Source organism: Camelus bactrianus, chromosome 1 (assembly GCF_048773025.1).
Source record: "Camelus bactrianus isolate YW-2024 breed Bactrian camel chromosome 1, ASM4877302v1, whole genome shotgun sequence".
NCBI lineage: Eukaryota > Metazoa > Chordata > Mammalia > Artiodactyla > Camelidae > Camelus > Camelus bactrianus.
Window position 1 is genome coordinate 102,241,798 of NC_133539.1, and position 25,089 is coordinate 102,266,886.

Sequence of the window (25,089 nt, forward strand, 5' to 3'; positions counted from 1 at the left end):
TCTGTTTTATTATTAATCTGCAATTCACCAATTATGCAGCTTCAGAAGACTTGTTCGAAAAGATTGATCATGACTCAAGATCTCAGAATGATTCCTTGCAGGCTTGTCCAATATGAAAGAAATTTCATGGAATGAATCATTTAAAGACAGTAAGAGTAGATGATGAAACCACACTCTGGAATTTGAAAAGAGACGGGGCTGCTTTAAGAGAGAAACAGGAAGTTGTAACTAGAAGCCATCTGAATACTAAGCCAAGACAGAATGCTCATGAAGTAGCAACTTAAGTGGCAGTGTTTATCCCGAAATCCTCAGGCAGCCAGATCGTCTTAGACAAACCTTGATAAAATAGTCCTTATCCAGGTTTTTATCTAAGGAATCCTGAGAAGACAGAAGAATGGAGAGACAGCGAAGGTTCATGTCAGAGAAGGATGAATATCAGTTTCAACATCAGGGAGCAGTGGAGCTGCTTGTCTTTAATTTTTTGCTCATCCTTACCATTTTGACAATCTGGTTATTTAAAAATCATCGATTTCGCTTCTTGCATGAAACTGGAGGAGCGATGGTGTACGGTGAGTGAAGAAATTGTAGGATTGATGTGAAACTTGTTGCTTGGGCGTAATTAGAGACTTGTGCTCAGATGGCAAAGTATCGAAACTGGAGAAAATGTGCTGATTGAAATGTCATTAGCTTGATGAAAGGTGCTGCAGCATAATGAATGCTCATCTCTTTACAGATGAGCTGCCGAAATTTGCCTTGTCACAGGAGTAAATGTCACAGTTGTGTTCTCACGCAGCACATAATGAGAGTCTGTTGACAGATGTGGGTCCATTGTCATGTGAGGAGCCAAACCAGGCTAGCTGTTTGTTTTTGTAATGATAGATATTGGGAAGTGATGGCTCTGAGGCACAAAGAGCAGCCTTTTTTCACAGGAGGGGCTGATGAGCATTATAAAGTTCTAGAAGCAGCATCACTTAAACATGTATTGGGTAAATCCTCTTAGATCAACTAGTTTTAAGAAGAAAACTTGGAGAAATGCATTCCACCCCTCCTACTGGGATAATTTTGTTCAAATCTGTTTTAATTACATGAACATGTTTTATTTTCTTATAATACACAAGAGTTTCTTTATGCAGTACTCTTCATTTCTTAGCCTGATTTCACACTTTCTAATTAATAATAATTGTCATTATTAGTATTATTTGCTGTGTGTCTTCTTTTTTGGAGGGAGGGACAAGGTGTGGAAATGCACTTAACATTTTAAACTCCCAGTTGCTCTTTCTGTACAATTTACCATGCCATGCCTTTCAGAAAGTTTAATAAAATGTGGCAGAGATTATCCAGGCTATACTCTCACCTTTTAAAGTAAGATGGAAGACAGGTTTAAAACTGACCTGATTGATGAAATAGTTCACTTTACCACTCTTATCTCAGTCTGATAATGGATAGGAACTTTGAACACAGTGGAAAGAGCTGAGGTATTGCTATAATTCATAGCAAAGGATAGACTTTTGTATTTCACTTCCCTTATTTTTGGAAGTCCTGAAGCCTTTTATACCCCTGAGGTTCAGGGAAGAGGATCAATGCACATTTTATATGCTAACCATATGATGTCCTGATGATAACAATGTACAGTCATGATTTGAGACCATAAGAAATCCTATGCCTTAACTGGATCCCACTGTGAGATACTTGAGCTAGAAGGCAGAAGTTTCAGGCTAAGCAGTGTAATTTTTGTCAGGAGACTGGCATGCTGATCCATTCAGAGCACAGAGCTAAATTCCTTTGCATGGAGGGACTTAAAACACACAACAAAACTCTTATTTGAGGGGAGGAACTCATAATCAGTTTAAAGAGAAATAGTCAAAGAGAAGGGAAGTGACACCATCAGATGTAAAGCCCTAGGCGCCAGTCATTGCCCTTGTCCATCATCAATGGACCAGGCTCTTGCTCCTGACTTGACTAATAACTAATCAAGAGGATATGGGAAGTAATTTGAGAAGCCAGAGACAGTGTAATTCTTGGAATTTAATTAAAGGGCTATATATGGTTTAGCAAAACATAGGTTTTAAAATTACAAACTTCTATTAGATGGAAAGATTTCTTCATAGCCTTGAATTTGATTGAACTATGACTGATTTACCAATTTCAGCTTATTTATGATGGAGATACTGTTTTGTTAAACTTTTGATTAGGTTTTGGTGACCTATTAAAATTCAGACATACTTTGTGTTCATAAGACATAAATGTAACTTTTACTTTTGAACCTTAAAAATTCCAGATTATCTTTAATACTCAAAAACTCCATTAAATACTTTTAAGTTGTGGTTAAAGTCCTAAAATATTAGCACATTGAGCAACAGTTGAGGTAGCATTTCTCTAAATTGCTATGCTTAAGGCATTTTAGGCTTAAGGTTTATTATGTGTGGGATTAAAGTTCTGTCCTTCTTTCATGGATTTTCTATACGAATGTTATTAAAAGCAAGTTCTGAAACAATGTAATATACAAAGGTTATAAAAAATTATGGAGACATGCATATATGTGATGAGTATTTGATTACTAGAATTTTTAGTATCCTTGAGTTATCTTGAACTGTATAAATCAAGGAAAAGATTTTTATTTTAGTGTTATTTAATTTTTTTGGCATAGAATTATAATTGTTGGAATTAAATGGGATCTTAGAGGTTATTTTTTCTAGCCCTCTCATTATACAGAGGAAGAAACTAAATCTCAAAGAAGGGGAGTAACTTCCCCTAAACTGAATCGCCACTCATAGCAATATCCGTGTGATTTACTCATCCCTATGCCTAATAAGGTTCATGTTCATCTTAGAAGAGCTGCCACTGATAGTCTCTGCAAATAGTCCATACGGATGGCATTAGTGACCTCTCATATTTCCTCTTAAGGGATGATCTAAATGTTATGTCTAAAATATTTATTAGGGACTTTGTCAGTGATGTAATAAAATAGTCTGAAGCTACAACAGAGAAATAAGATGGGACAGTCTAATAAACCTTTTTAAATGTAAGAGGAAAGGAAATGCCAAGCGAATGAATTTCCCAATAGCTATAAATGTTGAAATTCTTATATTGGGAAGGGGTCTTAGAGATCATAAGTCCACCATCTTCATTTTACAGGTGAGGAAATAAAGACTTAGAGATGTGAGGTCATGTAATTAGTTAGCTGCTGAGCCGGGATTCAACTTTTATCTCTACTAAGAGGTGCTGAATGTATTTTAAAATAAATAAATTCTTTCAGTGATTGTCCTGCAGAGAGGATGTATCTGTGAGATCCAGATGCATCCTCATATTGTTTTTGCTTTCAAGATAAGTCAGATAGATTCTATTTTCCAGGAAGTCCAAAAGAGTGAAATTTCAGAGAAAGACCATATAAACCCCTTCCTTATCAGAGGATGGAACCTATGCTTCTGTGAGAGTCCTGCCATGGGCATGATGATAATAAATGGAGAAGAAAAGAAACAAAACTGTGGTTCAAATTTGAGCTTTTAAAAGGTTTTTTGTTTGTTTGTTTGTTTTAAAGGGGATGACCATTGAAGAGTAAACTGCACCTCAGTCATCTCCATCTTACAGATAGATACACTTGTAATGAAATATCTTCTAAGATTTCTTGGTCCTGTATATACTACTTATCGATGAATTTGGCTAACAGTCCCCCTACTGAACTATTGCTCTTACTCTCATAAACTATTTGCATAATGTGTCATTTTCCTCTGTGTCAAGAATCATAAATATTTTTCTTAGGCACCAGATTTTGTGTAATCCCTCAGCCCGGCCTGCTATCTGCCTTTCTGTTCATATTCCATTGGCATGTGTCAGTTATCCTTTAGAAGACACAATAGATGTTGATGCATTTTATCAGTATACCAGGAAATCCAATTTGAAAATTCCAGGGAGCAGGGGCTTAGGAAATGAGCAATTAAAGAAAAGTTAGGGGAAAAGTGATAAAACAGAACATTTAACTACTCTTTTACAGTTATTATTAGAAACAATTTCCAAGTTGTTAACCTTAAAATATCCTATGAAGGGTTGTAGAGGTGAAGAAAAATCATGTGTGGTATTTGGTTTGACTCTGTGTTTACTGGAGATAAATCTGATACTCCAAAAATACAAATAATCCATTATATGAAAAGTAGCTTCTTTTTTGGTATCAAGAGTCCTAGGATACTTGCAAAAATTAGTGGCAGCATTTTAACAATATTTCTGCTTCACCAGGAATAGCAATTTGTAATTGTGTCTCATGACATCCTATAGCTCTTATTATTTCAAAATCAAAGGATTAGAATCCATAACTGGTTTAAAATACAACCCATAGTAATGTTCATTTAAATTGGACTAAAAGCTTTAAAGACTATTAATGGTCAAAATATTGATTGACAGCAGATGGTGCACTTTGCACTGCTCACTTAGGGCAACGTATCCCTTACTCATTGTTCATAAAAGAAAAATTGCTCCTTGTTCCCTGATAGCATTAACAATTCCATTACTCCTCACTGAGGGCTACCTTACTTTATAGGACATTTATAATGCCATGCATTTGAGAGTTGGGATCTGAGCTTAGGGACAGAATAATTTAAACCTCTTAGAATTCTACTTTTGATTTCGTAGCCTTACAATATAAAGGACAGTCTCTAAATACACATGGAAATCTCACTCACTATTTAGTGGGCTGAAGGGAAATTTCAAGCCACAGAGTTTAGATTTTGAATTCATTAAACTATATTATATTAAACTGTTAAACTATGTCTGATCCTCTAATAACATACTTAGAAGTTTAATAGGGCCAATTGAGTTCACTCAACAGCGTATTTTTCAAGATTTAAAGAAAACATAGTTACATAGTCGATCACCAAGGTTTTAAAAGCTATCTCTCTTGAAAAATCATAAGACATTAATTTTATCCTAGCACTGCTTGGAGGTTCCTCAGGATAAACTTGGGTTGTTGGACATGGTGTGGCTCTTCCCTACTGATCCATTTTACTCTGCTCTAGTCCAGCCGCTTGACTGCCAGGCCAATAGGAGATGTTGACTGCTACTTCACACCCTTCTCCCTGCCTGGAAGGCCCTTCTGAGGCTTTTTATTTATTCAAATGTGGCATGCTTTATGGAGAAAGCATTGGATTGGTTTTTAAATCCTTATGACTTCCCTTTTTTTTTTCCCCAGTCGCTAAATGCATGACTTTGGGCAAATGACTTAACCTCTAGCCTTACTTTTTTCATCTAAAATGAGGAAGAAATGAAATATGTATCAATAACCTTCCTTCCAGCTACAAAAGCCCTTCAAAATTCAGGTCAAGACTGACTTTAGTAACCAGGCATCTCTCAGCCACTCGAACCCAAACCAATAGTTTTCTTCCCAGAACCCTACCAGCCTTAAATGACATCTAAGTCTTTCTCCCAGATGGGATCTTGGTTAGTGTTATTTTATGATTCTTAGTTCTTCCAGTCCTGCTCTGATTGTGTATTGAGTGCTAAGTAAATGCTGTTGAATTCCTGTTAGAAAGACAAGGAGAGAAAGTTATACCATCAGAACAGTGAGGGCTGACTATGAATTTGGGGGTTTGTGGATGCATATCATATGAAGATCAGAGTGGCTCTGGTTTAATTTGAAGAGATCTGTAGGAAAGGTAATTAAGGTTAAGAGCCTAATGAACTAAACTTGTTTTCCTTTTCAGTGAAAAAAGATTGATTTTCAGATATCATGGCAAGGTTTTCCATGCTATAAAGTGTTAGCCAAAGAAAGGTTGAAAAGTGGGAAAATTGAAGGTATATTGCTCTATGTAAGTTTTTAAAAGTTAATTTTAAGAGAGTAATCTGCTATATATTCTGCTGTGCTTTGAATCCCTAAGGAGCTATAGAGGAAGATCTTAGAGCAAACCACTGTGTTGCCTCAAAGGATCCCCTCTCAGGTCTTAAAGGCTAATGAGCATGCACATCAAGAAAATGAATTATGATTTAAACTATTTATTTAGATATTATATATAGTCTAACTTGAATTAAAATTACATGACTAGGCACGTGGGGACATGACGAACTAACATTTCTTAATCATTTATTATATCAAAATAACATAATAAAAAGGAATTTAAGAAATAACTAATAAAAATCACTAACACAAATAGCATTTACAGTGTGAACTTTGCTGTCATAAGTACTTTACATATATTAGCTCATTTAATCCTCACAACAACGATTTTTTTTTAGATGGAAAAACTGAGAAATTAAAAATAAAGTAACTTGCTTAATGTCACAGATCTACTAGATGTCACAGCTGGACTCAGACCTTGGCAAGTTTGGCTCCATGAGGTCACTGCGTATCACAGACAAGGGTGTGTTTGTGTGTGCATGTGTGTGTTACAATGGGGGAGGTATTATCATTTTTATGTTACAGATAATCAAAGCAACACTCAGAGACATAAAGTGACTTGCTGGGCTGACCTTCAAACCAAGGACCATAAAACTCATGTTCTTTCACCTATATCCCACATTTAGCCCTGGAAGAATTGCTGTTATTTACTAAATGTCTACTCTGTGCCAGGTGATAGTATCTCAGAAAGTTTATAGAAGAAAGATAGAGATTCAGAGATCTCACTACATACTAACCTTCATTGCGAATCACCATATCCATGGAAAATAGGCATGAGGATCTTCAGTTTGTATATAAGGAAACAGAAACTCAAAAATTTACAACTTTGGCCAAGGCTGCACACAATAATTGTCAAGAACAGCATTTTTGAAAGTTAATGCTCTCAGATTTTGGCCACAGTGGTCCTCTCATTAAAGTCTGCTGTTGGTATGTAACTCTCCCATGAAGTCAGGAGTGGGGAGACCTTGGGGAAGGGAGGTGAGGTAGTTAAGTTTTCTATTTACCTTGGAGCTTCAGAAATGTTATACTGTCTATAGTAAAAAGCCCAGAATGGGAAAGACAGTGGGAGCAATATGTGAAAGTACATACATGCCAAGCAGCTGGGTTGAAATTTCCCACGGAGTGTGATGAGGCTGACCCGGAAACACCTGCCCCAGCATCAGGGAAGGTGATGTTGCAAGTCTGTGGCCATTCTGGTTTTAAATGCCTGTGGTTGTCAGAATGGGTGGGGAAGTTACTGTAAATCATGTGGAACATGCAAAATAGTCTTTCATCGTATGTTAGTTTAATGGAATTGAATTTTTGGAAGAGACTGAAAATAAAAGCATTAATTATGCTCTGGGCTCTCCAAGCTCAATAAATCCTGTGTGCATGAGCCTGAGATGGCATGGATTTTGACAGTTCTATGACTGTGGTGGCACTCATATTGGTAGGAACCTTTGTTTTCCAGGGCAGTGCTTCTCACAGTGAAGTCCCAGGACCAGCAATACCAGTATCGCCTGAAAACTTGTTGGAAATGCAAAGATGTAGGGCCCAACCCAGACCTACTAAGTCAGAAACTTGGGGTGGAGTCCAACAAAGCAGTGATTTAACAAACCTTCCAGAGGGTTCTGATGCACTAAAGTAGGAGAACTACTTCACCAGGAAAATGAAACTGAACATGCAGTTCCTAGTTTTGTCTCCTTTGTTTTCTTCTATCTTTTTTCTTTCTCACTCCATTACCCTCCTGTGATGAAGAAGGAGTTTGGAAGACAACCTTCATGTATTGGAGAGGCCCTTCCTCTTTCACTATCTATAGTACTTTGTGACATTTCCACCTCTGGTCTGAGGAAAAAAAAGTCTGCTTTGTGTAAATATTATAAAGTAAGAATCATTTCGTTTTAGTCAGTATGTTTCTAGTCAGATATCTCTATCTCTATATTTCTTCTGTAAGCTTCCTAAGGGTATTAGCTAAATATAAGCTGGTGGCTGAAATAGTTTCTAGAGAAAAGTTTCCTATAGTGCTGTGTTAAGAATCCCAGAGTGCTGTGAAATGTGTGTGTTGCGTGTTTGTGTATATAGTGTGCATGCATGTGTTGTCTGGGATGCCCCAAGGATAGGAGTCCACATTGGACAACCTACCATAGTGGACAATCTCATGGTTGAGACTCTTTGTTATTTCCCATGACTCTAACCTGTCCAAAGATAGAACTTTGGATGAGGCATCCCAAGGTGGACCAGCTTCATGGACCACTTTCCACCTTGGAATATCATGGGATACTCTTGCTGGCAGATGCTCCAGAGCAGTTCTGAAATCCTTATGAGACACTTTTCTTCAAACCAAGTTGATAGCACAAAGCAATAAAATGTGTCCCTTTTAGCAACACTCACACATTCCTTTAGTTCTTTGAATTTGGAAGGTTGTGGGAGGGCAGAGAAAAAACAAAAGCCCTAAATAACCAGAAGGCATTGTATATTTTTACTTTGTGTTCTATAGCTGACTAATCTCAGTGTAAAACTAAACTGCTAAAGGAAAATGTTAGGGAATGCATGTAACATTTGAAACTCAAACCCATGTCATCTCTCTAAATCAGTGTTCTGACAAACGCTTTGGTAAGATGGTGGAGGTGGATTAATATCATGTAAACAGTTAAAAATTGTGGAGTTGCCACTTCATCTCTAATATTTGTGAATACTATCTTACAGACAGTTAAATGGTGTCCACTGGTTTGGCTTCCTTCCAATATTTAATTACACTCTTTCCTTCTTTTTTTCCACACCTGAATCCCTAGTTCATGTTTTTCGAATCTGAGCAACTGAAATTACATTTTAGATTCCTTGCCTTACAGAGTCTCCCACTGTAAAAAGTCTTAAAAGTGGTCAAGGATACGCTTCCTTGGGCTTTATTTTATTCCTGTTATCTTGAAATTCCTTGACTCAAGTTCCTCTGCTAAATTCTTTTTTTCACATAAATATAAACTAATTCTGATGTTAACTTCCTTTCCATGTTCCCACTCTATCTCAGTTCTCTCTTTAGATAATTGTCTCCAAACAGTTTCCTCTGCTCCAAGACAGAGCAAATCTACCTCCCCAAAGGAGCTCACTTTGTTCTTCTTCAAGATCTTGGCAACCATCTCCTCCTCTTGAACATGCTCTGTTTCTCAGCTGCTCTGGGGCCCTTGCCCCAGCTGCTCTAGTGGGCCATCCCAAACTGCCTGAAGCGCCTGATTAGCCCTGTACTCATTGATTTCCATGTGCTTCTCCCTAGAAAATCCACACCCTCTTCTCTACCTTGCAAATCCTATGCATCCTTAAGAACCTCCTCTGTGAAGCCTTCCCTAACACTTTAGGGGTGGAGTTAGTTAACCTCTTCTTTAAGATTCCTTGGGGCTTTGTACATTTACTTGTTAAAAAAAATGTATCTATTAGGACATATTCAGATACTAGTCACAGAAACCCTGACTCAAACAGATTTAAGCAATATGGACATTTATAATCTCCCATAACTAGAAGTCTAGAGAAAGGCAGTTTTCAGGGCTGGCTGACTGGCAGTCTACTATTGTCATCAAGGACCCAGGTCCTTTCCTTTGCTCTGCTCTGCCATTCCCAGTCCTGACTTCAACATCAGGCTAGGAGCCAGGTTGGTATGGTGGTTCCTGGTGTCCTAACCAGGCCCAGGAATAGCCTGAGGAAGAAGAGAGCTCATCTGGTCTCCCCCTCTTCTCTTAGGATGTCAAAACTTCTAAGAGACCTCTGAGCAAGCTTCCCTTCACATTTTATTGTAAACTGGAATAGATTCACATGCCTTCTAGTACCAATCATCAGCAAGGGGAATGGAAACATCCTTGGAACTGAGAGAGAGAGCAACTTACCCTGAGCATGTGTGGGGAGGGGTGGTTAGCAGAACGAATCAGGTCTTTGTTGCGGGGAAAGGGGAGGATGGATGCTGGATTGGCAATCAACAGTTCTGGTGCCCTTATCAAGGTGAAATATAAGATTACATATTATAAGGATTTATCTTCTTTTTTTAAGTAAGGGACAATATCTCATTTCTGTAGCTTATTCTTGGTGGCCCCTTAGTGCATAGAGAGTGAAAAAACTACAGAATTCTGTTGTTCTACAGTCTTCATATATTAACTACATTTTCTTTAGGCTTCTAAATTCTCTCCGATACCATGCGGCATTTAAATATATATATGTGTAATAGTCTGTTCAGATGCATGTGTATAGTTGGGCTTGTTGCATTGCACAACTCCTGGGGAACACCAGTCCGACAGAAAAAGAGCCTGAAGGGAGCCTGCTGGAGTGGGCCATGCAGTGTGGCAGTGTGTGTGATAGTGTGTGAACACAATCATCAGTTTGAACGGAGCCAAAGACATTGCAACACTTTATATCTTCAAAACCATTCTGTAAGCCATTTCATTATATGTAAATATAATCATTATATATAAAAGTAAATCCCCATCCATATTCCTATAAGAAAAGGCCCTTTAGGATAACACTTCAGCATCATGTAGAAAGACTGTCAATAAGATGCAGGGAAATTGGTTATGAAATGAAGGCTTAATATAAGAAAACACTGAGGAAACACTTTTTGTTTTTTGTACCTTATTCTTACTGGAAATCAGGATCACAAGATTGGGCAGGAGAAAAAGGGCTAGTAAGATTAAAATATTTTAATATTTTATGATCAGGGCCATATTTTATTCATTTTTATAACTCCCACAAGCCTTAGAGCAATGATTTGCATGTCTGTAGCATGAAAGCAGAATGAGGGAGGAAGGGAGTGGGGTTTTCTCGTAATTTTCAATGTAGAGAATGAAGTGAGAGTCATCCAGAAGGATGAGGCTTATATTTTGAAATGTTTCTCTTTCCTCTTTCCTCCCTCCCTCCCTCCTTTCTTCTCCCTCAAACACCACCATGTCAACTGTATGTCAGGCATCTGTTATGAGAGTTCTTTTGCAAGCTCTGTGAGGAAAGGGACATCGCAGCAGTTGTGATGCTCCATACATATGACATTTTTAAATGTTGGTCACTGACTAACTACATAAATTCAGAAGATCTTTTTCTTCTTGAATTCAAGGGAGTTTGTGGACTTGGAGAAAGTTGGGTTATAACTGCCTAAAGTGTTTGGCATTTCTAGAGAAAAAAGAGATGAATAATAGCACAGTCTCTGCCCTAAACCATCTCATTGTCTAGTGGGGGTGACAAAACCAAGGTCTACAAAGCACAGCTGAACTATATAAGTCTTTACAAAATTGGTCCATAAACAGTGTGTTCAAACTGTGAGTGCTGAAAGAACTCAAAGGCTAGAGAATCAGTGAGCATAAGCTGCATCAGAGCACAGGCCCCCCAGGTGGGACGTGAGCTGGACTTTGTAGGATTGTGAGTGCTTTAGGGATGAGGTCTGTTGTCCAAGTTCCATCTTGGGGCTTGTTGGGGTGAGGTCAAGTTCCCATTACTGTCACCCTAATTGCCCAGATGCTCAGACTTGTAGGCCCAGGGAATACATCTGGACTAGAGTTCCTGCCTAGAGAAGGTAATGTCATCAGCTGGCCAGGTGACCGAGCTCAGCAGAATGGAATGTCATGCTTGTGAGGATACAACCTGGAACCCGGGCTGTCCACACAGATGTTGGTGGTATTGCTCTGCTGGTACAGGCTGCCCCCTTTTCTCCCTGGGCAGGTAGGGCTCTGGTTCATGGCTTACCAAAGAGAGTGTTGTGGTTTGTGTCCATAAGTCATGGTAGACAGTCCCCTCTTTCCTTCTTGTGTACACGGGTGGTTGATGCTTTCTTTATCTTGTATCTCTTTGAGGTGTAAAAACCACCGTCCTTTATTAGCATACTCTTTCTACTAGCAATTCTACTTTATCTGTCACCTGCTCTCATACAGTCTTGGGCTGGAGTACAATAGCTCAAGACTCCACATTTGTGTCAGCATATGGCTAAAGCTCTGAGTGGATGTTTGGCTGTCAAAGGCATTATGAAGCTCCGTGGGTAGGTGTCAGGCCTTCCACATCAAGGATTTTTCAGTTGCTGCTATTGCAGCTGGGGTGCACAAATGGGTGGATGTTTGTTAACTGAGTGCCTTCCCCACTGGCCCTTCCACCATGCCAAGATGTTGATTCCTCTCAACCCTTGAGGTTGAGGAGAAGCAGAGCCAGGGGCTTTTGTCTACTGTGTTAATTTGAGTCCTCCAAGAAGCAGATGCAGGAAAGAGATTAGTTGTGCAAAATATTTATTGGGGGAAATTCCTTTGAGGAAAAATGAGGAGGGAGCCTGTGGATGCTGGGCCAGCTATCAGGCCTTAGTGGAGCCCCAGCCAACCCCTGTGGAGAGAGGGAAGGAGGGGATGCTGGGTAGGAAAAGGTTTAGGCTGTGGTGCAATTCTAAGAAAGGTTTGGCCAGGCTGATGAGAAGTCTTTGAACTATGGTGGCCCTTCAGAGAAGTCCCATCTCCCTGTCTTAGTGCCCCTGCTGTGGTCAGCCATTGGTCAGCCAGATTCCAGACCATCATCAATGTGCTCCTTATCGTGGGAGATCTATCTGAAAGGTGTATTTTATGGCCATTACGTTTGGTCACCTCTGGTGGCAAGCAGCTTTCCACCAGTGTGCCACGTGTTAAAGGCTGGGATCAGAGCTGGTATGGGGGGCCAGGCATGGCCATTTAGCTTTTGAGGCATTGTATGAATTTAACTGCAGAGACCAGGTACTAAGCACTTGCTATTATGACAAATGCCTGTTTTCCCTGCTTGGGAAAAATGGTGGACACTTCACGTTCACTTCTTGCTATTGCACTGAAAGCATTTGCGAAAACAAGCATGTCACCCTCTGGGAATTTCAAATAGTATTAATACAGGTTCTCTCCATTCCACTCAGCAGAAAGCAGAGGTCATAGTATCATTCACCATACCTGCCAAGTTACTTTTAGGAAATGAATCCTTCCTAGGCAAAGAGTGTTAGAAAAATGATGTTCTTACTCAGACACCCTAACCACATGCAGTGTACATGACGTGTCTTCCTTTCTCCTTCCTGACTAATTTTATTGTGGTCGTTTGACGCTGCACATGGAAGGCTGCCCACTGTTCTGTGGCGGGCCCGTCACCCATGGTGGTTACATATCCGTCACTTACTTTCTCTTGCCAGCAAAGGTTAGGATAAAATATTTCTCACTAGTATGGAGGAGTGGACCACACACTGAAGCAGAAATAAGTAAGGTAACATATTCTTAAAAGAAATCTCTTTTTATTCTTATCTCTCACTATAAGTAGCTCTCCACATTATTGCCAAAGTGATAGTTCTTATATGAAAATGTGACTGTTTTACTTTCCTGCCTGAAATCTTTCAATAGTTCTATATTATCATTGGGTTAAAAAGAAAAACTTCTTTGCCTGACAGAGAAGCCTCTTTATGATCTGGCTTCTGCAGTCTAGAGGTGTTCTCTCTTTTTGTCTCTTTCCCTGTCTGTCTCTCTTTCCACTTATTCTCTTTTTACTCCACTGCTGATACTCTAAACCCGTCAGATTTCTTAAGTCCCTCTGTCTGTATACATTGTATTCCTAGGTCATCTTAATGACAACAGAAGCACTCACATTTTGGTGACACAAGAGAAGTTAACTTTTCACTCACATAACAGTCCAGTGCAGGTTTTCCTGGTTGGTGGATGTCTTTTCCCTACCCGATGTCTCAGGGACCCAGGCTGCTTCAGCGTAGTGACTCTGTCTATCTAGAGGGCCCTGTTGCCTCCCCACCCATCTGATAGATGGGGAAAGAGAAGGGAGAAAACTCACCTACTTCTTCAGTACTGTGCCACATACCACTTTTCTTACGTTCCTTTGGTGGGAACCCAACGAGATGCAAGACAGCCAGAAATACAATCTCTGGCTGAGCAGCCACTTCCCTACAACTATTCTACACATCGACGAACAAAAATCCTAGGGAATGTATAGCTGTCTGTCTCTGCTGTTACTCACGTGCTGCCACCCACATGTGCAGCCTGGATCCTGATTCATTCCCTGATTCAGCTCATCTGGACAAATCTTATGTGACCTTTTAAGATTCATCTAAAGCTTTGCATCATTCAAAGGGCTTTGGCATGTCTCTTCTTTATACTCATATAATGCAGAGTCCTTACCAGCTGTCATAGCACATGTCATGTTGTATTATATTTGTTTTCTAATGGGTCTTCATTTTACAGACTTCAGCTCCTGTAGGATTGGGGCTGTATTTTTATTTTAAGCCTGTAAATGTCTGGTGTAAAATATGCACCCAATGAATGTTTTATTGAATAAATGAAAGGCAATTAGATGACTAGATTCACAAAAGCATGGTAAAACCCTCAACATTTGATGTTTTAAAGAGTGAACTGTGGATTTATCTTAAATACATTAATCCTAAATTTAAATCGAGGAATGTGTGGGCTTCCTTGCTATTTGTTAATAAATCCACAATATTAAGAGAGTTCACATTTATCTGATTACCACAAGCATCCTTACAGAGTTTATAAACTTAAAAGTCAAGGATTGTTACTTGGGTTCAACTCTTTAATAAAAGAAATATTTAATCATTAGAATGCTTTTGGCTACAGGTGAACAGAAACTTGATTTTAAATTGTTTGAAAACTTAGAAAATGTATGTCACATATCAAGAAGTCTAGAATTAGTATAGCTCTGGGATAGATTGATCCAGGGCTCAGTGAAGTCATCCAGGACCTGGGTTCTGTCTATATCTCAGTCCTCCATCCTCAGTATGTTTTTGGACTATATCCCCTGAAGGTCACAAGATACCTGACAACAAAAACATGGATAAACATATTGCCTTGATCATGTCCTAAGGGAGAGAATAAGAACACCTGTCCCCTAACCATGGCATATAAGTACTACCTTGTAGTCTGATGGGGCTGTCTCAGAGATGTGCTGATCTGTGGACCAGAAGCTTTCTCCAGGGGAATTCCATCTCCTGCCTGATTAGGTTACTCAGTATCTGTCACAGAGCCAAGGCTTCCTTGAAGCACTTGGATGGATAGAAAAGGTGGATAGCTCTTTTCTCCAAAATCTATGGGTCCATTAGGAAGGAGAACAGGGGGAATATTAAGAGTGTCCATCACAAATATTTTAACAGTACAATCTATTGAACTGATATCTATGGAAGAGTGAACACTTTTCTAAACCAGGCAATGACCCTTTTTCCTGCCACTTATACAAGTTCTAAATCACATATTTAAAAGCATCTAGTACTGAACATTTTAGATTACATTCCTCCAGTGCAATTATTTATCCTTTATTTTAGGCCTTGTAATGGGATTAATTTTACGATATGCTACGGCACCAACTGATATTGAAAGTGGAACTGTGTATGATTGTGGAAAACTGGCCTTCAGTCCATCAACTCTGCTGATTAATATCAGTGACCAAGTTTATGAATATAAATACAAGAGAGAAATAAGCCAGCACAACATCAGTCCTCACCAAGGCAATGCTATACTCGAAAAGGTAAGGATCCTATCTGGTCATATATTTTTGTTTTCCGGTACAAATAATTGCATCATATGTGAACCACCATATATAATGCAGTCACACACACACACACACACACACACACACTTATGCCTCTTTTCAACACCACACTAATGGGGCAATTTAGTTGACTAAACAGCTAAACCTCGATATACTTTTATTATAAGCTCAGTTGTCTGTATTTTTTTTTCTAAAAGTTATAAAAGAATGCTTTTTAATATAGTTGTTTTGCAAGCCACAGGTATATTAGGTAAAAACATAATAATGATTCAGCTGACTCTGCCTTTCATGATACTTGATTCAAGTTTTCACATGTGTGTTTTGTGTCATTATATATATATTACCAGCTGGCTACTCAGTTCAAATCTTCCTTAAGTCAAAATAAAAATGGAAGAGAATTTTTTAAAAAAAATTGCACTTGCAAGCCTTGATCTAGAATGACTGACTTCTGGCTGCCAATGCAAAACACTGGCCACTTGGTTGTTTATAAATACACTGACGCACAGTCAGTCTCAAGAGATCTTAACTCCATCAATTTAATTAGGGATCTTAGACTGCAAAAAGAAAAATTGTGAAGTTACTCATCTTTTAAAATTTATTTCATCATTCCAAATGTGTGCACTGCTTCAGTTATTGGAAGGAAAATGTCTTTCTGCCCCCAGGACTCTGGTTCAGAAAACAGATAAGTTTACCTTTTGTGGTGCCTTGTGTGTGGGTCAGTCTTTGGAATAAGTGAATTTGTGTTTAACCATACAAGTACATGCTTAGAACCAGGATCTCAAGTGACTTATTCTAGATCCTTTTATGTCAGAGCTGAGAACTTCCTTGAAATTATGGAAGTGCATTTTATCACTTTAATCCCATATGGATTTCATTTTCTCTTAACATATACATCTTTTTTTTTTTTCATTTTGAGAGATTTGGGACAGGAGGGGAAATGTGTGATCTCCTGTTTTTCCTCATTCAAGACGAGTAATTTTTAAGTTGTTTTTTTTTTTTTTTTTTTTTTTACAGTATCTCTCACTAGCACATTTCTAGATTAACTTCCTCCTAGCACTTGGTGAGGCTCAGAAAAGTCAAACTAATTATAATATTATCCTAAATCAGACTTAGGAAAGTTAATTGAAGCACACAAAAAGCAAATTAAATAATGTATTTCTGAAGTAAATAGGAGCAATATGTAGATCTTCTGCTATTTTGGGTGATCTCTTCCATGTGATTCTTTCTGGGTAATAGAAATTCTTTCATGGGTAATAGAAAATTATCTATCTTGAAATAAATAATCCTTTTAAATGAACTTGTGAGCAGAATAGGATTTAAATACATTCTTCATTTTTACCTTTGATTATTACCAGAGCATAAATTATTTCCCTTCTCACTCTTTTACCTATTTTTATCTGCATTTCTAAGTAATATTATTTCTCTGAACAGGTTGACCCCCAAAGATGCTGATAATCATCTCTGTTATTATAACAATTTGTTCTCTAACAGGATTGCCAGCAAACACCTGATCAGGAATTTTGTTCCTGTATTATTGACATACTGATTTCTTTATCAGCAAACTCTAGTGTTTGCTTTTTAAAAAATTACAGCAAGAGATGGAGAAAATGTCTAAGTTTCTGGAGCCCTCTTGGTTTTTTCGTTGGATAGATTATGAGTTCTGAACAGAAAATATTTAATGGACCTTAAATGGCTCAACTATTTTATAGATTAAGTTCTAGATCATATGACTTACTGAGTCACAATTAGCATTTGCTCCTCCAGGTATCCAAGATTGGCAATAGGTGACTCAGTTTCCAGGGTAACCCCCCACCGCCCCCACTGCTGGTGGAGAAACGGGCATCCACTTATACACTTACCATACTAGGCGACTTTTAATGGGAAGGATATTTTTTTATAAATAGCCAGAGTATATCTGAACACACATTTGTTGCTTATGTGCCAGTGTTGGGGGGCCCTAGTTAGTCTGTGAAATGGAATACCCATTGTCTGTCTTCCTTACTGGGAATTCTCCACTGCATGCAACTGCTCATATCAATCAATCAATCAATCAATCTGTGTCAGATGCTAAAGAACTCCAAAAAAAGGCCCGTTTATTGGAAGGCTTGTAGGGAGTCACCAAGGGGTAATGGGGAAAAAATCCTGCACCAGACTGATGTGCCATGCATCCTTAGTAAGTTCCTTGAACTTCTTAATCTCCAACTTGCTTGTTTGTAAGGTGGGGAGATTAGGACTATTTTGTAGGATTGTTTTAGTGTTTAAATGAGACACTATATATAAAGTGCCTGACCACCCACCATAAGGCCCCTTACATTGCTCTCACTACCTCTCTCACTACCTGCTCTCACTGCCTCTACTACTTACCACTTCCTCTGCCACTGGTAATACCCACTGCCAGTACCGGTACCATCACTACTACACTACTTCTAACATCAGTGCTACCATTGCTGCTACTAGGTAATGTTTGAATGCTTAATGTATGCCAGGGATAAATGAAATGTGTGTTTGGGGTTTTTTCCATTTATTTAACATCCTGGGGAGATAAGTATATACTAATGTATACTATATGCTAGTATATAGTTTAGTTCTTGATTATATCACATAGACTATGAGGATTTTAAAACTTTACAGATTAGTTGTCACACAAAGCACTTGTCTTGCTTCAGGACCTCTATACATGTTACTCTTTTTTCCTAAAATGGTCTTACTCCTGCTCTTCAGTTGTCAGGCTCCTTTTTATCCCTAGAGTCTTGAAATTCCATCTCTTCAGAGAGGGCTTGCCCTGTGATTTTCTCACACCGTGTCCTCTCTCTCTCTTTCTTTCCTGCCTTCTCTTTTGTTTCGAAGTACTTAGCACCATCTGAAATTTTATATGTATTTTCTTGCTTACTGATTATCATTCTTACATTGTTTAATGTCCTCTAGGCTGTAAACTTCACAAAGGCAGGGATGATGCCTTTTTTACTGACCAGTGTATCCTCAAAACCTACCATAGTGCCCAGTGCATACTGCTGCTGAATAAATAGTTTGTGAATGAATAAACGAATAAATGAAAGAGTCTGAGAGCTTGGTGGAGCATATACAGATAGAATATTTGGAAGTTATCACCTTGGAGTTGGTAGAATATTGTTCTGGATGCCTAATGGCTGAAGAAACTAAGATATTATCTAATTTTAGTTGTGTAATATAAGTATAAGGTATATCAAGAGAAATTACAAGGTGGGTCAAGGTCCCACTACTGATCAGAGGCAGAACTGAGACCCACGGCACTTTACCCTGAGTCCTGAGTGGTTTATCATACCCCACACCACTGGACAGGCTTCTGAGTGGCCCTGTGGGAAGAGGAAGGGCAGGGTGCCTTGGGCTGAGGCCTGGGGATTCTCACAGTGACACAGGTGGAAGGAGATAAGGACCAGTGCTGGAGAGAGAAGAAGCTGGGTGGGATTATGGGGAGAAGTCCAGCATGGTGGCATTGCAGAAGCCATTGGTGTGACTCTACTGGTTCCTTTTTCTTTATGGTACAGATTAAAAGGAGTATTTGGCCTTTGTTTTTAAAAGTTACAGGATGAGGTAATAAATTTTACAATCAGAAGAATGTAGTTTAGGGGCTTGGATGAAATTCTTGACTTAAGGATTTGGAGAGGCTGGAATAAATTCCTGTGCAATGTAATCATTTCTTGGAATACTTGTAAGAGCACTTGTACTTTTGGGATGGTTAGGCATTGTTGTGCTTGGAAAAAGCATTGAGCTTGATGGCTTGCTAAGTTTCTTCCAATAAGAAGGTATAAAACTGGAAAATATGAGAGCTGTTGGCATTATATAAGCAGCAGTGTATTCTACTTTAATGCTATGTTGTAAAAATATAAAAAATTCAGGAAATACCGTATGCCAAGCTTCTTTTGTTCATGCTTGATACAGATAAAAGTGTAGAAAAGAAAAAAATATTTTTGCTTAAAGATCAGTGAACACTTTTTCTATATATTGTGAGCAGCTGATGTTCTCAAAACAACCTTCTGAGAGAATAAAACTAGATAGTGTTGCTCGGTGTCTATCCAGTTAATGTTTCCAAAACCATTTGTCAAATTGTTCTGTGGATCCAAGGTATTCTTACCTAGTTTTAACTGAATGAGGCCTATATTCTGTTACACAATGGCTTTACAGACATTGATTTGTTATGGAATATTTAGGAATACTAAAATATCTACTAAGCATTTCTGAATTTCATATCAATAGAAAGTTTAAAACTTGGTTTTGAAGAGCAGATGATAAAAGTGCTCTCTCCATCACTCATCCATTCTTTCAACGCAAGTGAACTGAGTCCCATCAGTATCAATTCTGTTTTGTTTGTTTTGGGGATAATTAGGTCTGTTTGTTTATTTATTTATTCTTAGAGGAGGTACTGGGGATTGAACCCAGGACCTCATGCATGCTAAGCATGTGCTCTACCACTTGAGCTATACCCTCCACCCGCCTCAACTCTGCAATAAGGAATGGTCTCAAGGAGTTTATTGGTAAATCTGGGGAAAACACAGCATATGAATAAATGAATAAATAGACCACAAGATAAGTATTAAAGGAGTGGGTCAAATACCACAGATATTCAGAGGGTACAATATTAATCCTTACTAAGGTGATAAGGAAGATTTCAAAGAAGCTGATTGACTGTGGTGGTGATATATGTAGTGTGTGGAGGTGGAAGAGCCATTCCAAGCAGTAGGAAAAGCATGATGTGGAGGTGGAAAAAGGGGTAGAGAATATTCCAGGAAAGAAAAGTATTTCCAGTTTGTTGAAGTATGGAAGACCAGTGAAACATATGGGGCTGGGAATAAGGGCAGAGCTTGGTTACAGAATCCCTTAAATGCCAGGTTGAGAAATGCCTACTCTATCTGTAGTCAGTGGAAGAATGTAATGTTGACAAAAGCAAAGGAACGGTTAGGCTGCTGTGTACAAGGTAGAGAGTGAAAGCAGGCAGACAGATGAGACCTGTGCTTGGATGGTAACCAAGGGCCAGATTGAAGAGAAGCAAAGAAGGAAGATGCTGTAGATTTTGGAGCAACTGGGCATGAGGAGGAAGAAAGAACAGCTTATTCTGCTACCCTGTTTTGTGGGTTCACAGAGAGTGGTAAGACAGAAGTGGGGAACTTAGAAATTAAGGAAAGGAGCTGGTTTGTAGTTGAAAATCACAAGTATAGTTTAAAACTGATGAATGAATGAATCAATCTATCTCATCACTAATTTATTTACCATTGATTGAACACATTATGTTTTTCCACATTGATATGGAAAGGTGAACAGGCCATTTGGCTGGAAAGGTCTTGCAGACCCAGTAAACTTTCAAAAAGTTGTCAGCACAGTTAAATTTATACTTCCTATAATTTATAAATCAGTTGACTGTAATGTGAAAAGTCAAAGGAACTACCCATTGAAAAGTTTGCCTAGTCTTCACTTCCTGTGTGACAAGTGACACTATCATTTGGTAAGGAAAGTTATTTTGGAGTAAGTTACACTGCTGAATAATCTGTCCTGTCTATTGTTTCAATAAAGAAAATTCCCAGGCTTCAAATAGGTCACACTGAAGCTGTTATCAATTGTGTTGATAATATTGTGTGCTTTTTGAGATATTTTAAGGAAGTCCTTACAGCAACAGCTAATTATATGACTTTAAAAAATAATTTTGTGCTATACAGAGGAAATTTGAAAGACAAATAAAATTTAAAAAAAACAAAACCCATAAAAAGTAATTTTGTATTTGCAGCATTAAAACATCAGTGTCTTAAATTTTTTTCTCTCTGTCCAACTTTTTCTAATGGTTATTTTGACTTATTGTGTTTCAGAATCTTAATTCTCATAAATTTGTTTATAAACTATTTCTGTTCTTTCCAGTCTTTCTCTTTGCTTTATTATTCTGGCCGCAGAGGCCAGAAGGAAAAACTCTTCTGGTAACAGGAACAGCTTGACCAGAAAGAGTCATTAGACTACGAGATAAATATGTGCAGTTAATGCTGGGACACTTTTGGGGAGGATAAAGAAAAGACAGGAAAGAAATCTCTAAAACTATTCTAGGCACAATGAGAGGAGCAAGCATCACAATAAATCAGCACTTTGGGTCTGGAGAAGCATTTGTAGGATATTATCAATTACTTCTCTATTCTGCAGAAAGCAAGGATTCATGATTTATATTTTTCTATCATGACAAGTCTTGGCTCTTACACATGAGATGGTCCCAGGGAATATCAAGCTTGGCAGTGCTTGGGATGCGGCTGTTTGGATAGACTTAGCTACTTTCATCCTCAACCTTAGTTAAGAGATCTATTGTTAATAAAGAAACTTAACATGTTAAATTTGTCTTATCTATTTTTTTCCCACCTTTATTCAACTCTTTGCAGAAAGTTGGCCTGAGAAATGATTTCAGAAATGTCTCAAGACACTAAGTATTCCATTTTTAAAACATGTTTGCCAGTTTTATTGAGATAAAATTAACATAAAAGATTATATTAGTTCAAAGTATACAACATAACGCTTTGATATATATGTATATATCAAATGCAAAATAATTATCATAATAAGTTTAGTCAACATTCATCACTTCATATAGTTATAATTCTTTCTGTGGTGAGAACTTTCAAGTTCTTAGCACCTTTCAAATGTACAATACAATGTTATTTACTGTAGTCACCATGCTGTAAATTGTATCCCCAGGATTTATTTATCTTACAACTGGAAGTTTTTATCTTTTGACTACCTTCAGCCATTTTTCCCACCTCTCATCTCTCACCTCTGGCAACCACCAGTTTGTTCTGTTTTGGTGAGTTTGGTTTTTTTGTTTTGTTCTGTTTTGTTTTTAGACTCCTGGTACGTGACATCATACAGTATTTGCCTTTTTCTATCTTATTTCACTTAGCATAATGTCCTCAAGGTCCGTCCATGTTGTTGTAAATGGCAGAGTTTCCTTCTTTTGTATGGCTGAATAGTATTCCATTGTGTATGTGTATGTATGTGTGTGTGTGTATGTATATATATATATATATATATATATATATATATACATACACACACCATTTTTCTTAATCTAATTATCCATCAGTGAACACTTAGATTATTTCCATGTGTTGACTATTGTAAATAATGCTGCAGGAAACATGGAGTGTGACTATCTCTTCAAGACCCTAATTTTAGTTTCTTTGGATAGATTTTTAGAAGTGGGGTTACTGGATCATACGGCAGTTCTATTTTTAATTTTTTGAGAAACCTCTATACTGTTTTCCATAGTGGCTGCACCAATTTACATTCCCACCATCAGTGCACAGTGTTCCTTTTTATTGACATCCTGGCCAACACTTGTTATATTTTGTTCTCTTTTGATAATAGCCATTCTAACAGATGTGAGGTGATATGTTCTATCTCCTTGTGGTTTTGATTTTTATTTCCCTGATGATTAGTTCCATTTGGTTATAATTTAGTCATTGAACAACATAGATTTCCTTATCCATTTAGCCATTAAACAAGTATTTATTTATTTAGCACTAATCATATACCAAGCACTTATTTTAGGTGATGAAAATTTATCAGTGAACAAAACAAAGTCCTTGCTCTCATGGAGCTTAGATTCTATGGGAGAGACAGACAAGCATTTATAGCATTTATAATCTAATGTCAGGTGGAGACATGCTATGAAGAAAGGTTCGCAAAATGAGAGGATGGAGAGAGAAGTACATTGAGATATGTCCTGCAAGCCTCATTGAGGAGGTGAAGTTGGAGCCAAGATGTGAATGAAATTGAGAGTGAGCCACCCAGAGATCTGGAAGAAGAGAATTTCAAAGCAGAGGGCAAAACTAAATAAGATTAGATGCCTTTGCTTTCTGGAAGTCATTTTTTTCTTGCCAGATCTATGCTATATTTTTCAATATCTAAGACCATTTTGTCTATACAAAAAGTTCTGGAAAAATCCCATTTATTGTGGTCAAGAAAGGTAGAGGAGAAGAAGAGAGACATCTACTTGAAATGGGCAGTGAAAATGCAGAAAATGCAGAAATAACAGGAACATCATGCCCCAAAGGCTGGCAGACTCTGCCTAGCTTCCTGGCCACTTTTGCAATCCTGAATTCAGAATGCACAGCCAGACACCAAAGAGTTGTCCTACTGCACTTTGATTGTATCTTGGAGCACCCCAAACGCAAGATTAAGAATTACCTGGACAGATCTGTTTGGCAGAGTTGGGGTCAAGCCCTTGCCACCTGGACTGCAGCTTGGCTTTCTGAGACAGGGCCATGGACACCTCACTCAAAAACTCTTCTGACTTCCTTTCTTATTCTTCACAAATCATCACTCAGGACTCATGTTCTAAGGAAACTGGCCACTGGAACATTGATTTGTGGCAGGGATTGCATTCCACCAGCAGTCCAATTTTATTTCTTACCAAAAATCCTAGCTACTCAAAATAACATAGAAGCTCTTGGTGGCAGTGGTCTACTGGAGTGCCATGTGATTTGAGCATAGATTGTACTGTTTCTCTCACACTCACTCTTGGCTGGGGAATGAGAGCAGTCATATGAAAGTGTGTGAGCAGGCTGAACACTGGCCTTGGTCCTCTTTCTGACATGACAGAATTTGAAAAGAGGAGAGTGGCTGTGGAATAAAGGGATGGCGTCTTAGGTTTCTGGCTTCAAGCCCTAGAAAATACCCTAGAGCACCACAGGGAGAAACAACTGGGATGCCCACCCATCTCCCAGTCTCCCCTGCCTCTTGCCTACTGCCTGGTCTTGGACCATCTTAGATCATCCATCTGGTCATCCATTTCCTAGTTCCAGAAGGGACTTAAGGTTGTAGCACAGACACACTTTCTAAGAACTCTGGGAGCCAGCATGGCAGAGCACACTGTGGACTAGTGATTTGGGATGTTGATAGCCATCCACATAGATTAGATATCAGAGGACATGTTTTTAAAGCTATTTGTGGAGGGAGTGCGTAGCTAGGGGTTCTGAGACTGTTCTCTCCACTTCCCCATCCTGCGCAGCTCAAGATCATGGTGAAATATTTTCCATGCGAGGCTAATCTTTTAAAAACTGACTCATACTTTGTTATTTGATACTATTTTCTATATATATCAATAAATCTTGTATTATGTGTTATCTCAGAACAAATTATTCCTCCTAAGTGACTTTTCACCAAACAAACCCTAAATATTCTTTTAAACATTAACATGTATGGTGATTTAAAAAAAAAGTATAAAAAGTTCTTTGCACTCCCACAGGGATCATCTTGTTCACTTCCTGACATATGTACACCCCAACTTAAAGACCAGTAGAATAGCTCATATTTTATTAACATTTTATTTTTATTTTAACTATTTTTGTTTGTTTCTTGAAAAATTCCGCTCTTTTCTGAAATCTTACTGTATTCTGAGTTTCAGCAGCACCAGTATATACATAGGCTCTTGGCTTGAGGTAAGGATGTTCTTAGAGGCTGTTAGCTTTGTGGGAACATTGATTCCCATCCCAAGTGACCCCACACTGCCATACTTCAGTATCTGGTTCTATCAGCTTGTAGCTCCAGCTTGGGTGCTCCCACTGTATCTTAACTGAGTGGTAAGTTAATATTTATATCTGTGATGCTGGATTAATGTCTATCTCCTCACTAGGTCGTAGGCTCCAGTAGGGCAAGGACCAGGTCTAAGTCTGTCTGTGGTCACATTGTATTCCCAGCTCACAGCAGGG

At 38.4% G+C, this 25,089-nt stretch overlaps 1 protein-coding gene across 1 annotated transcript in view; it reads left to right on the forward strand.

Moving 5' to 3' along the window:
* Positions 1-221: 221 nt before the first annotated feature.
* The window catches only part of SLC9A9 (solute carrier family 9 member A9), a 500,318-nt gene continuing 475,450 nt past the window's right edge, over positions 222-25,089 (forward strand). Inside the window, exons 1-2 of the mRNA XM_010952224.3 lie at positions 222-569; positions 15,150-15,352. Coding sequence (XP_010950526.2) covers positions 395-569; positions 15,150-15,352 — 378 coding nt within the window. The 5' untranslated portion in view covers positions 222-394. The remainder of the gene's footprint in view (positions 570-15,149; positions 15,353-25,089) is intronic.